Genomic DNA, 13,018 nt, shown 5'->3' with positions numbered 1-13,018 from the left:
GAATGTGTTCTTGGATATTGTTTTTGCATAGAACTAGGTTTTGATTAGTTTAGATTTAATTTGTTATGTTATAGTTTGTTCTCAATGAAAGAGTCAAGTCAATAAATTATAAATCATGTGAATCCAGTTGAATATGGAAAATAATTTTGGAATTAGGTTTCATGTTAGGATGCGCACTCATAATTGATTGTACGAACACAAGTTTAATATTTGTGTATGCATGCTTCAGGCTTGCATATGCAGCTTGACTAAAAATAGGAAAAATTTTGTATTTTGATTTTTTGATTTGATTGCTTTGATACTTTTCGTATGCCATAAGATTTGACTTTACTCATATTTGGGAAATTAATAATTATTTGTTATTTTCCATGATTTTTAGTTGACATTGCCATAATCAAATTTTATTTGGATAAGTCTAGAATGAAGTTTTCCCTTATTAATGCATCTTTGGTGTGATTTGGTTTACTTTGATTATTGACTAGAGAGATTCGATTTGTTCTCAAATTTAGCTTGACTTGATTAATTAGGCTTGATTTGTTTTTGAATTGCAGATATGTTTCCTTCTTTACTATGACATGAACGATGAATATGAATGTGTTGATGAATGTTGAATGCATGATGAATGAATGACTAGTTTAGGTTTCACATGAGTGTGTGTGTGTGTGCGCGCGCGTGCACATGTGCTACTTTCTTGCATGCTTTAGGATCGCCCATTATGGGCTTCCTTGATAGAACTAGCTAGGCTATGGAACATTGGCCCACATGTCAAGGGGACTTGGGTTTCTAATACTGTCCTAAGGTGTATCCTAACTCCGAATCTAGTATCCAGTGTAGACCTTTACAAGGGATCAAAATTGGTTTTTGGACTTGAACTAAGTGACGACTCCCAACCCCCTACCTCCAATCCACTTGGCTGAGGCATACTCCTTGGGCAACAATCCCATGTCTAGGATGGTGAGCCTAAAGTGGAGACTTCATTGGGGATAGAGAGTTAAGACTTTAGTTTATTTTGTAGCTTATCTAACAAGGACCCTCCTAATGATGCCTTGCACATCTCTTTACCCTATGAACCCTCAAGGGAGGTAGGTGGGGGATCTTAAGTCCCATTGGGGCTTAAGGTGTTTGTACCTCACCTCATAAACTCACAGCATGTGCCATTGCTCGTGATGACATATAACTACAATAACAAGTTAACCTACCTATCCATTAAGGGAAAATGTTTCTCTCTAAACTAGATTATGGAGAAATTCTTCAAAATCCTCATATATCGTTTTATTGAATGTGAATTTTGAGAATCTAATAGTCGGATTATATGTTCTTATTATAAAATGATTAAATTTTAAGTTTTTGTGATATAAAACTATGCATAAAAAATAAGTTTATTGATTGTTATTTGAACAAAATTTGATATGCATGTTAAGAACATTAAAAAAAAAAAATGCAATCCAACGGTTAGATTTTCAAAATTCTTAAACAATAAAAAGATATAGGAAAAGTTTGAAAGGTTTTTCTCCAAATTAGTTTAGAGATAAATCTTTTCCTCCACTAAGGGCCACTCCACCTAGGTTGGAGAACAAGGCACCTAGTTGTGAGTGGTATTTTTAAGGAAGAGGAGAAGGAAACCCTATTAATAATCTATACCCGGCCATACATAGAATAGCCATAAAACTTGATCCCTAGGGAAAAGCCCAAAGTTGCATGTCTTAAAGAAGAACCCAAAAAGAAATAAGAATATGATCCAATTAGCCACGGTAAACCCTAACTTTTGAGCCTAGTTCAAAACCTTTTTTTTTTTTTTTTTTCAATTAAGGGGTCTAAAAGCATGAGTATGCATAGACTTGGAAAATGACAACGGACTATAAACTTATAAGATACCCTAACTTTTGGCCTCAAATCCAATACAATTTCTCAAACAAAAGGCCCAAGATCATGTATGTTATGAGCTTTATTGAGATGATGTTGGACTCATCCATAATGTTTTGAAACCTTAAAACCCCAAAGAGTTGGGTAGGCCCACCAAAAACTCAATGAGGATTAAAAAAAAAAAAGGTGAAATCATTTGAAAAAAATGAGACCGACACGACCATTGGACCAAATCATTGAAATTGGATGTATGGCCCATATGAGAGTAGGGAGATTGAAAAAGTAAATGGACCATGATCCTTGAAACTAGATGTAAGGCCCATCTTAAGGAAGGGATTGAACATTGCAAATGGGCTTTGGCTAGAAGAGATGGTCTTAGGAATGGAAAAAATAAAATACTCTTAACAGGTTGGGATAAGTAAAAATTAAAAATAAAATAAAATGGAAAAAAAAATAAAATGAAAACAAAACAAAACATAAAGAAAAAGACGAAGTGTTGGTGTGGGCTTCAAAGTGTCACGGCTCACTTCATATATAGGTCCAAATAAGTTTGATAAAAGAGAAAAAAATGGGGAAATTTTCTAAAATATGATGGGCCTCTATTATGAATGAGGCATTGATCTTGTTTAAATTCTTTGATGAGATCCACTTATGAAATACCTTTGATTTTTTTTTTTCTTTGCTGTTTGATTTTGTTTTTAGGGTTATTTTATATTTTGTTTTCAATTCATCCTGTTGTGTCGAACTTTCATGTTTGTGTTTTTTTTTTTTTTTTTTTTAGGGTTATTTTATATTTTGTTTTCAATTCACCCTGTTGTGTTGAACTTTCATGTTTGTGTTTGATTTTGCTTCTAGGTTTTTTTTTTTATTTTTAAATTTTTTTTTTTTATTTAAGTTCACTCATGTTGTTTGCTATTTGATTTTGTTTCTAGGGCTCAAATATTGTAAATTTATTTGTTGGTCATCCTATTGATTGATTATACAGTTTTGATTTTAGTTTATTATATCATGCTATTATGGTTTTAGTTGATTATCTTGTTGTTATTGTGATTTTAGCACTGAGAAAGTTGATGTTATTGTTTGATTATCTAATCTAATAAGGCATTTTATAATTCATATGTTTTATAAATTCTATTTTATAAGGGTTTAATGTAGTATTTGGGGGAAAAATAAGCCCTTTGCAAAGAAAGATCCAATTAAAAAGAAGTCAAAATGAGCTCAAAATGCTATTTTTAGAGGCCCAAAAGCCCAAATTTTAGAATAATAATTTTAAAAGCCTAGCCCACATAGCTAAACGAACTGCACCGAGTCGCTAAGATTAACCACACCTTGTGCTGACTAGTTCTTATCCTCCAAAAGTGAGGTGCGGTCAAGCATAGGGTGAAATCACAACTTATAAGCACAGTGCAAAAAGCCTCTCCAAAACTGATCGCACCGAACCGCGTATACCCCTATGTGACACTACAAAAGATGTCCTTACCATTTATACTATCACTTGAACTCTGCCAATGTATAGAGTTTAATGATCATAATTACACAAACGATTGATTTTTATTTTTTATTTTTTCTCTTTCTAGGAGTATACCATGACAAATCATCGAAATAGTGTAGATGGATAGAATCTCTAATTGGTATATCACATATGCCTACAACAATATAAATTATTCAAATATTTTTAGAAAGTCCCAAGTAAGTATTCTTAATTTTACCACCTTCATCGAGAAAGTTCGTACCCCAAAAATAAATCGTTTCTTAAGAACTTGATTTTGTTTCCCCTCGTGCAAAACACGCCTAGATGGCTAGATGTTTATCTGTAACAATACTTTTTTTTTTGAAGAAAATCTGTAACAATACATAAAATAGAAAAGTTAAACAGAATCTTTTTTTTTTTTTTTTTGGGTCGGAAAAATACAGAACTACACACCGAAAAGGATTTAAATATATATTAAACTATTTTATTTTTGTTTTAAAAAGAAGAAGTATTAAGTATCGTTCTGTCTTCTCAAAAAAGGGGAATATATATATATATATATATATATATATCGTTAGGATAGATCCAAACCATTTGATATCTAATGTGTCTTTTATATTAAAAGCGAAGGCAAGAGTTAGGTAAATTTTTTTAGGCTGGATCCGTTAGATTTTTTTGGTCAACAATTATTTAATAGGTTTCGTTTAGACAATTAAGTCTACAAAAATTAATTGGAAAATTCTAGGATTATACATAACCATTGCAAAATGACACAGTAATGAATATAACTAGTAAATTTTAAATAAATGTCTAATTTTTATTATTTTTTAAAATTAATGACAAATCAATTTGAAAAAGCTAAAATTTGTTGTATTCTTAATATCACTTAAACTAAATTAAAAAAAAATAATTAATTTTCAATTACAATTAGAGAATATATAATGACTAGGATAATAATGACTTTTTTTCTTTTCTTTTTAGAACAGGATAATGATGACTTATACATATACATAAATACACATATATTAATCCCCAAGGGATTGGCCTAGTGGCTAGTGGTTTTCAAAGCCTCATGAGATTCCTCATCAAGAAAAAAAAAATATAAATAAAATAAAATAAAAAGCCTTATGAGATCCAAAGTTCTTGGGTGTGAAACTTCTCCCCTTCATCTTGGGAACACTTCAAAGTGATTCCTCCATTAAAATTGCCTTAGAATATAAATATTTTGTCAAACTATGAGTATTCCACATTTATATATAGCTTTCATTTTCCTTAAGCCCCTATACAAACGAGATGACTCTTTTTAGTATACAAATTTAAATAGTAACTAGCTCAACTGGTTAACACCTTCTGTATTTAGGGTTCAAATATCTAAGAAGATTGATGGGAATGAGGACTTGAGTTTTTTTTTTTTTTTTTTTCCTTCTCAAATATGAAATGGAATTATAGTGGGACATCATAAAGTTAACCTCATGCCTTAATTTTATCCATGAGATTGTGTTTGGATGGAGGGGGAGGAGAGGAAAGTAGAATGAGATGACTGAGGAAGCTTAATGAATCTTGTTTGGATGTCTTTTTTTTTTTTTTTTTTAATAAGAAAAAGTAAGGTTCAATTTTATTGATGAATGAAATTATTTTGGAATACATCATCCAAATCTAGTTGTTGTTCTTCTACCTATACATCTAAATATGTAGATAAAACTGCTCTTCTAGCAAGGAAATGAGCAGGTTGATTGCCCTCTCTCTTCACATGATGGAAACTACAACTTTGTAATTAAAGTAGAGGCAAAGTTCCTCTCCCTTACCCTCTACTCTTCTCTCCCTACAAATGTTCAAATAAATTATAAAAACATACTAACAAGAGCAGCGTAGGGGGTCAAGAGGGCCCAACCCGCTTGCCCCTTTTCCTTATAAATGGTCTTCTTCTTCCCTTTTTTCTTCTCCATTTTTGAATTTTTCCTTTAATTTTCTTTTATATGTCAAACCTATTAAAAAAAACATTACAAAAAAAAAAAATGTTTCATATATATATATATATATATGTGTGTGTGTGTGTGTGTGTGTATATATATATATTTTGAGATAATTACAATATACTGTTAATCTCGCAGCTCAAATTCCCCCCCCCCCCTCCCCCCTCCTTAAACCTCCCAAGAACTTTGTGTATGAGAAGGTGCTGATTAAGGTAAAAGGCCCTTGATGTTTCCTATTTTATCTTAAAGTTAAGAGGTAAAATAAAAGGAAGGATTCAAAATAATAATAATAAAGAAAGAAATTTGTAATTGAAGATAAAAAATATAAAGAAATAAAATTAAAAAATGTTACCTTTAAAAGGGTTAAGAGTTCAAATTCTTTATATGATATTTATTATTTTTCAAAAATAAATGTTTAAGTAATAAATTTAAAAAACAGTTATATAATAAACTTTATAATTTAATATTATTTTTAAGTTGAACTCAAAAGTATTTGATGCACAAATGGTACTTATAATATGGCTTAAAATTTTTATGATTTAATCATTTTATAAAGTTAAATACAATTAACATAAATTGTTCTTGGGATTTATTTACTTACTAAAAATCATTACATGAGAATTATAAGTAAAAATTTGATAAAAAAAAATTATATCAAGGTTTATTCATATATAAAAACCCTAAAAAATTAACACAATATAACGGATTGTTATATTTTTATGGGTTTTATCATTGTTATTGATACCGTTCCGTTCCAACCAAAATGGCCGGAATTTTTCGTATCGGTATGTAAACTGGTACCAAAATACCCCACGTTCCACCTCGAGTAAGATTTCGGGCCATTTCGGACAATTTCGGCCAAGATATAAATTCCGGCCAGTACAGGATTTAGCCTGTTATTAAAATTAAATAAAAAAATAAAAAATAAAGATCCAAACGACACCGGCCTACCATTTGCCTGAATGAACCCAGCGTCCTAGCCCACTTCTTCATCTTCTTCTTCTCCATTTTGTATCCACTGGTTAGTGGGACTGGTCTTTTGTTCTTTTATTTTCTATTGTCTTGAGTGTCCTGGTGTCTCCTAGAGTCTTTTATTGATTTCAAATTTCAACTTTTCTGAGCCCATCATGTGAGTGACTTTGGAAATGACAAAAAAAGTTAAAAAATTCAAAAGCAAATGTCAGAGGTATTATTTTTATTTTCCTCATTGTGTACAATGGTTTATAACTTTATATTAATATTAATTTATTTTTAAAAAAAATATTATTATTAGAAAAATGTTATATTGATAACATTTTCATAATTCTTACACAATAAATTGTAAATAATAGGTTGTATACGTGTGTGTTCATATACATATATATTTATATATATTTTTTTTTCTTAGAAATCCCGAAACACCCTGAAACGGTACGTCGAAATAGACCAGTACTGAAATATTTCGTTCCACTAGACAAACCGAAATGGGTCCAAAATGGAATTAATAACAATGGGTTTTATAACATTAAAATACCACTTAGTATTCATATGAGTATCATTTTTTATTATTATTATTTAAATTGGTTAAGTATTATATTTATTGAGTGCACGCGTGTGCATAATATGCGTATCTACGATTCTACATGTCCACAATTGTATGGACTATAAAGACAAGTATATATGTTTTTTCTTTATAAATTCTTTCACAACCTTGTTTGTAGTTTTAGGATTTAGAACGTGTATTACTGCACGTCATGAGCTATTTTAGTGATTGCATTCTGGGATCGTGGATCATATTTCTGCGTCACACAATATCTTAATGAACGTTCGTGAAGATTCAGCCTAGTACAATTTTAAAACAAATCTAGGATTGTGGAAACTGACTTTTCTTTCTGTATAATTTTCATATTTCTGCTTGAGAGTGATCAGACCAACCCAACTTTACTAGCTATTCCAGACTGTAGCCACTTAAACGAACCAGGAACTCTGTATTTGGTGCTTAGTTGCAATGCTTAAAGACAGTCATCAAGGAGGCATCTCCCTCGCATTAGTTTCATAGTAATTAATAATTTAATAGTATTAAAGATGGTTTTGAGGTTCTTATTATATCACATACAAAATCATCTCGTATTAGTTTATGGTTTGCATAAAATTTTATCTATTCCAAATAAAATTATTTTTTAAAACATCTCTAACCTTTTTCAATGTGAATTCTCAACCAAAAAAAAAAAAAAAAATTTCATTGTAATACCAATTTGTGTTTTGATTTAATAATAAAGTGTGCAATTATTAGAAGTAGACGCTATAGGTAGAAACTTTATTAAAAAAAATAATACCAAGACAAAGAGCAATGCCTTTTATTCTATGGCCTACTTCAGATTGGATTAGCTTGGTTCATCATGTATGTAAGAGATTTTTTTTTTTTTTTTTTTTTAATTTAGGAAAAGATATTAGCTTCTTTTTTTTTTTTTTTTTTGGAGGAAAAGGGAAAAGATAGCAGCTGTATGTATGAAAGCGATTTTAGAAGTAAATCTAAAGTTCCTTTTTTCGATCAAAAGTGTAAAGTATTTTTTCTTAATCTATTGTGAAGGAAAGTCAAACTCAATTCTAATTCCAATTTATTAAGATATAAACCCGCCACAAATATGCTATATTATGACCTCTAAAGGTTAAATGATCATTAATTATAAACCTATAAATAGATAATTATGTCATAGTTATCATCCACACAGTAAAGAAGATTTTGTAACGTCCAAATCTTTGATTAATAATACAAAGTAATTGACAATTAAGACACACAAATGATAGTTTTAGTAGTAATTAATTACATAGTTAACGCAAAAGACCCTATATAAGTACCCACTTTTCAGTTTTCCCGGCAGAAGCACAGAAAATCCAAATAAAAAAAACAAGTATTTTTCCTTTCAGTCTAGTCGAGTTGAATCTCTGATAGGTTTAGCTATGGCAAAGCAAAATCTTAGCATGGGTCGCAAAAAGACAGGGTGTACAAAAATTCTGAGCAAAAGTCATCGACATGTTACATTCTCCAAACGTCGGTCAGGGCTTTTTAAGAAAGCTAGTGAGCTTTGTACACTTTGTGGGGCTGAGATTGCCATTGTTGTTTTCTCACCAGCGGGCAAGATTTTCTCATTTGGTCACCCCAACGTTGAGCCTATACTTGATCGTTTTCTTACTGGAAACCCTAACTTAGGGTCCAAGAAACACCAGCTCATTGAAGCTCATCAAAATGCTAATGTTCGTGAGCTCAACAATTATCTCACTCAAATTATCAATCAAGTCGAAGCTGAGAAAAAGTATGGAGAAGCACTTGACCACATGAGGAGGGCTAACCAAAGACAATGCTGGTGGGAAGCTCCAATCAATGAGCTTGGGCTACATGAGTTAGAGCAATTAAGGGTTTCGATTGAGGAGCTAAAGAAGAACGTAGCAAAACAAGCCAACAAGATTTTGTTTGAGTCTGCTCCTAATTCTTTACCACACTTGGAGATGAATGGTATAGAATATGTTGAATTTCTTGAGAGCAAGCCTAAAGTTGATGCTGCTTCTACTATCCCTAATGCCTACGATTTTGCTTATGGGTATCTGCTTTAATTTTTATTGAACTGAATTTCTATGCATTTCTTTTCATCTACCAGTTGTTGTTTTTTTTTTTTTTTTCCCTTTTTTTTTCAATCTTCTGAAGGCAGGGAAAAACTAGTGCCTTCCTAGCTACTAGTTATGGTCTACTCTTTGGTTCTTCTTTCAGTTATAGTTGTAGCTTGTAAATAAATAATTATGATGAGTTTTAAAATAATGCTTATTGTTACAGTTGTTATTGGAGTGGTCATAATCATTTGTTGACGTGATCGTTAACCTAGTGGAACCTTGCAAAAAATGAGAAAAGCCTTGCACTAGAAAAGTAACCTACGATAAGAATTAATTACAGTTAATTAAAGTCAAAATTTTCTATGTGTTTGGATGAGCTTATTTTCATTAGTATTCTCTATATGATCTAATTTTGACATTGAAACAATAAAAATACCATGACCTATCTATCTTGCAAGTTGAATAAGGATCATCTTCATTTAAAATGAATCCAATTCATGTTTCATGTTAAATATTGAAAATTTAAAGTGAATTTACTAACACTTTATTTAAAATTTTAATCGAAAATACATGATATCATAATATATAGTTGAATATATATTATATATAAAATCTTAACTGTAAAATAGAATTTCTCAATTTTTGGTGCAATGCATAAGAACCTAATACTACTTCTACAGTGCTTCACCAATCAAATCACCACATAAAAAACCATTGAGGAGCTTTCTTTTACGGCATTGATTAGGTTAATTAGCTCCTGAAGAAGTTGCTTTATTCTTTCTATTTCTTGATAATCAAAAAGCTGCTTTCGTTAATAAACAATGACAATATGTCTGCAAAAACAGAATAAGTTTATCCTCTAACATATTCATATAGGAAGGAAATTTTTTTTTGGGGAATTCCGTATGGATGCGGTCGGAATGGAGCTCCAACAATTACCGATTATTATTATTATTATTTTGAAAGGAAACGAATTAAGGATTATGTGGAAGGAGTTTAAGAAGAATATAGATAAACAAGCCTACAAGACTATAAGGAATTTATTGATATTTGCTATTTTTCGTCATTAATTATATTGGGCGTTGCTGATTTTTGCTAGAGTAAACTTAGAAGCATTTATCTCAATTGAATAATGCTAGGAATACAAACTTTTTACAAATTACTGATGTAGTGAGTGATTATTGGTAAATAAAAAAAGTGATGCTAGTGGTGGGCCTAGGTGAAAACTAATAAAAAGTTGGCTATATCAACCGTTTGTAAAAATATTGTAAAATAATTTGTGACTATAGATTAATTATCTCAATTTTCTTATAGATTAGTGATATTTCTATTCTGTATTAGCATAATTGAAATTATATCTATAACATAAAAGGATAAGTATTAATCTCTAAGTCATTTATTAAAATAAATAATAAATGTATTAATGTTACTTCCTCTAGAAAATGATTAAGTACTTTTAGAGTACATGGTGATATGGTAGTCCCTCTTATGATATGAATGGTGAATTAAACAATGAATTTAATTCGTGAAATTCATCATTCAAGCGAAGCATTTAGTGATTCATCCTTTCTGCTCTTCGTTTGTGTAATGTATTTTGAGTTTCATGCATTTCTCTTGATCTAGGATTTATATTGTTAGGTTTTCTCATGCTGTCAAAGGCCTAAAATAATGCCCCAAACCCTTCCCTTTCTGGACCTTTCATTCCTTCTTTTTGAAGTTTTGGTCCTTTGGGAAGACCTTCACTATTACTACCTACTATGGAAGCCTTTAATCTTTTTGTTTCTTTTAGCATTTGTTGAAAGGGTGGTAATCATCATCATTCTCAATTAAAAAGACAAATACACAAAATTTTACTATTTTTCAACACTTAAAGATTACTAGTAATACTTATTACTTTGTCAATTTAGATTGAACAAAATATATATATATATATATATATATAGGATAAAGTTTTTCTTCAAACCAGATTGAAGGAATTGTTATAATTATACAAGATATTTTGATTTATTCAAAGCATGTATGAGTGTTTTTATAAAGAAATGACATATCTCCATGACTTGAGGATGAGGTTTCAATTGAAGTCTTGAAAGAGAGCCCTTGATTTCACAAAACAATGGTGGTTGATACATGAGCAGAGTGAGCATGTATAGAGGAGAAATATACTCTCAAAGCCTCATAGCAGCCATATAAGAAGGGAATAAAAATATAATGAGCCAATTGCCATTTATTTAGAGTTGAAGTCGGGATTTCTCATGGGTAGAAAATATTGGTTCATCCTATTTTAGGAATAAAAGAAATATAGCTGTAAATGAGCTGAGCTAAGTTGAGAATAAAAAATTTAAGTTTGTTCATTTAATTTTATTTTGAACATAAGCTAAGTTCGAGCTTATCACTAAACATTATTATATGTTTAAGTTTGGTTCATTTTATTGTCAAACAAGTTTAAACTTGTTTGCAAGCTACTTGAATAATTTTTTCTTTTCCTCTATATAGTAAAACCATGACTAATAGTTTTTTCCCCTTTACAAATCTATGAATCTTTACTATAAATGAATTGTTTATATTATCAATAAACTACAAATAATAATTTGGTACTATGTGAACCTATTTACAAACTTACAAAATCAATTCTCAATTCTATGAGTAAATTATAAACAAATATACATATAAAAATATAATATTATATAAATTTAAATCAAGTCTCATGCTCACAAAAAAATTATTTTATTTGAATTTGGCTTGTTTAATAGTTGACCATAAACTTAAACTTGATCTTAACTTGTTTGCTTAACAAATGGACATAGCCAAATTTTTTTCAAAGTCGAGCTCAAGCTATTCATAAATAACTTGGTTCATTTATAGGTTACAGCCCCATTGTATTTAATTATTTTTTGGTTCATTTACAGTCCCATTGTATTTATTTCATTTACAACCTTAGACACTCACATTTGCATAACCACTATCAATATGCCAATCTACATAAAATAAAATACAATGGGACTGTAATAGTTTATACAATAGGAATCACCTCCAAGTCCAACCCATTATGTAACAGTTTATAAGACAATGCATACGCATTGTAAATCACATAACTCTATAAATTATTTAAACAAGTAACATTACTATTAAATAGGTCATGTGATTAAAAGTTATATCATGTTGTAACTATTTTGGTTTTTTATATGAAATAATTTCAATTTTTTTTTATCAAAATGATCATCAAACCTATTTCTTTCTTCATTAGTTAACTAATGAACGGAGTGTTCTTCTCTCTACACGAATATTCTCCCCTTTCAAGTAAAATCTAACACTTCATTTGTTTCGATGGAAAACGTAACATATTTTATATTATCAACTTCATTATTAGTTAACTCTGGAATATAAAGTCTGCAAGCTAATTTTTTACTTCATGACAATAAAAATTGATGACATATAGGTACATATATATGTTAAATTCCCCCCCCCCCCCCCCCCCACTTTCTTCGAAGCACACTCTTTAGATAGATCATGAATTCAAATACTCTATTTTATACTCTTATATATATATATATATATATATATATATATATACACACATATATATTAATATTACTATATTAGACGAAGATCATCCCACTTTTTCCTCTTGCAACCTTGCCTTCATTTTTATAGAGACAATTTGTGGCAAAGGCAATAGGGTCTACTTCTCCTCCCTCTCCCACACACTCTCAAGAGAGGGTCATTCAATACATCAAATTGAATTCCTCACCAATGCACTACTTACGCACAGCTCTGTTAACTTTCCTGATCAAGTTCCACTTATCATGATGATCATAACCTGGAATTCTAGGGGTGCTATGTGAACTACTTCGTACATAAAGTCTAGTGGTTTTCATGTAATTCTTGTACCTCGGATAGTAGGATCAACAGCAAATGAGAGGTCTCTCGGTTTTGGGCTTTAGCCATTTCCACTTGAGTTGTTCCACACGGCTCTGGGCCAGCTTAATACTTTGGGGTTGATAATTTTAAATTGGTCTTTTTATATTTAGACTAGTTAGGGCAGCACATATAAGTCATGTGCTTGCCATGAAAAGAGAGTCGTAATTAAAATCAAATTTTGATTTTATTTGTATCACAAAATAAATAT

General features: G+C 30.4%; 1 protein-coding gene across 1 annotated transcript; it reads left to right on the top strand.

Moving 5' to 3' along the window:
- Positions 1-8,247: 8,247 nt before the first annotated feature.
- On the top strand, positions 8,248-8,898 carry LOC126704932 (agamous-like MADS-box protein AGL61). Its single transcript, XM_050403912.1, has one exon. The coding sequence runs from the start codon at positions 8,248-8,250 to the stop codon at positions 8,896-8,898; it is 651 nt and encodes a 216-aa protein (XP_050259869.1).
- Positions 8,899-13,018: the final 4,120 nt, after the last annotated feature.

This window comes from Quercus robur, chromosome 11, assembly GCF_932294415.1.
Source record: "Quercus robur chromosome 11, dhQueRobu3.1, whole genome shotgun sequence".
NCBI lineage: Eukaryota > Viridiplantae > Streptophyta > Magnoliopsida > Fagales > Fagaceae > Quercus > Quercus robur.
This window is presented reverse-complemented; position numbering and strand designations above follow the sequence as displayed.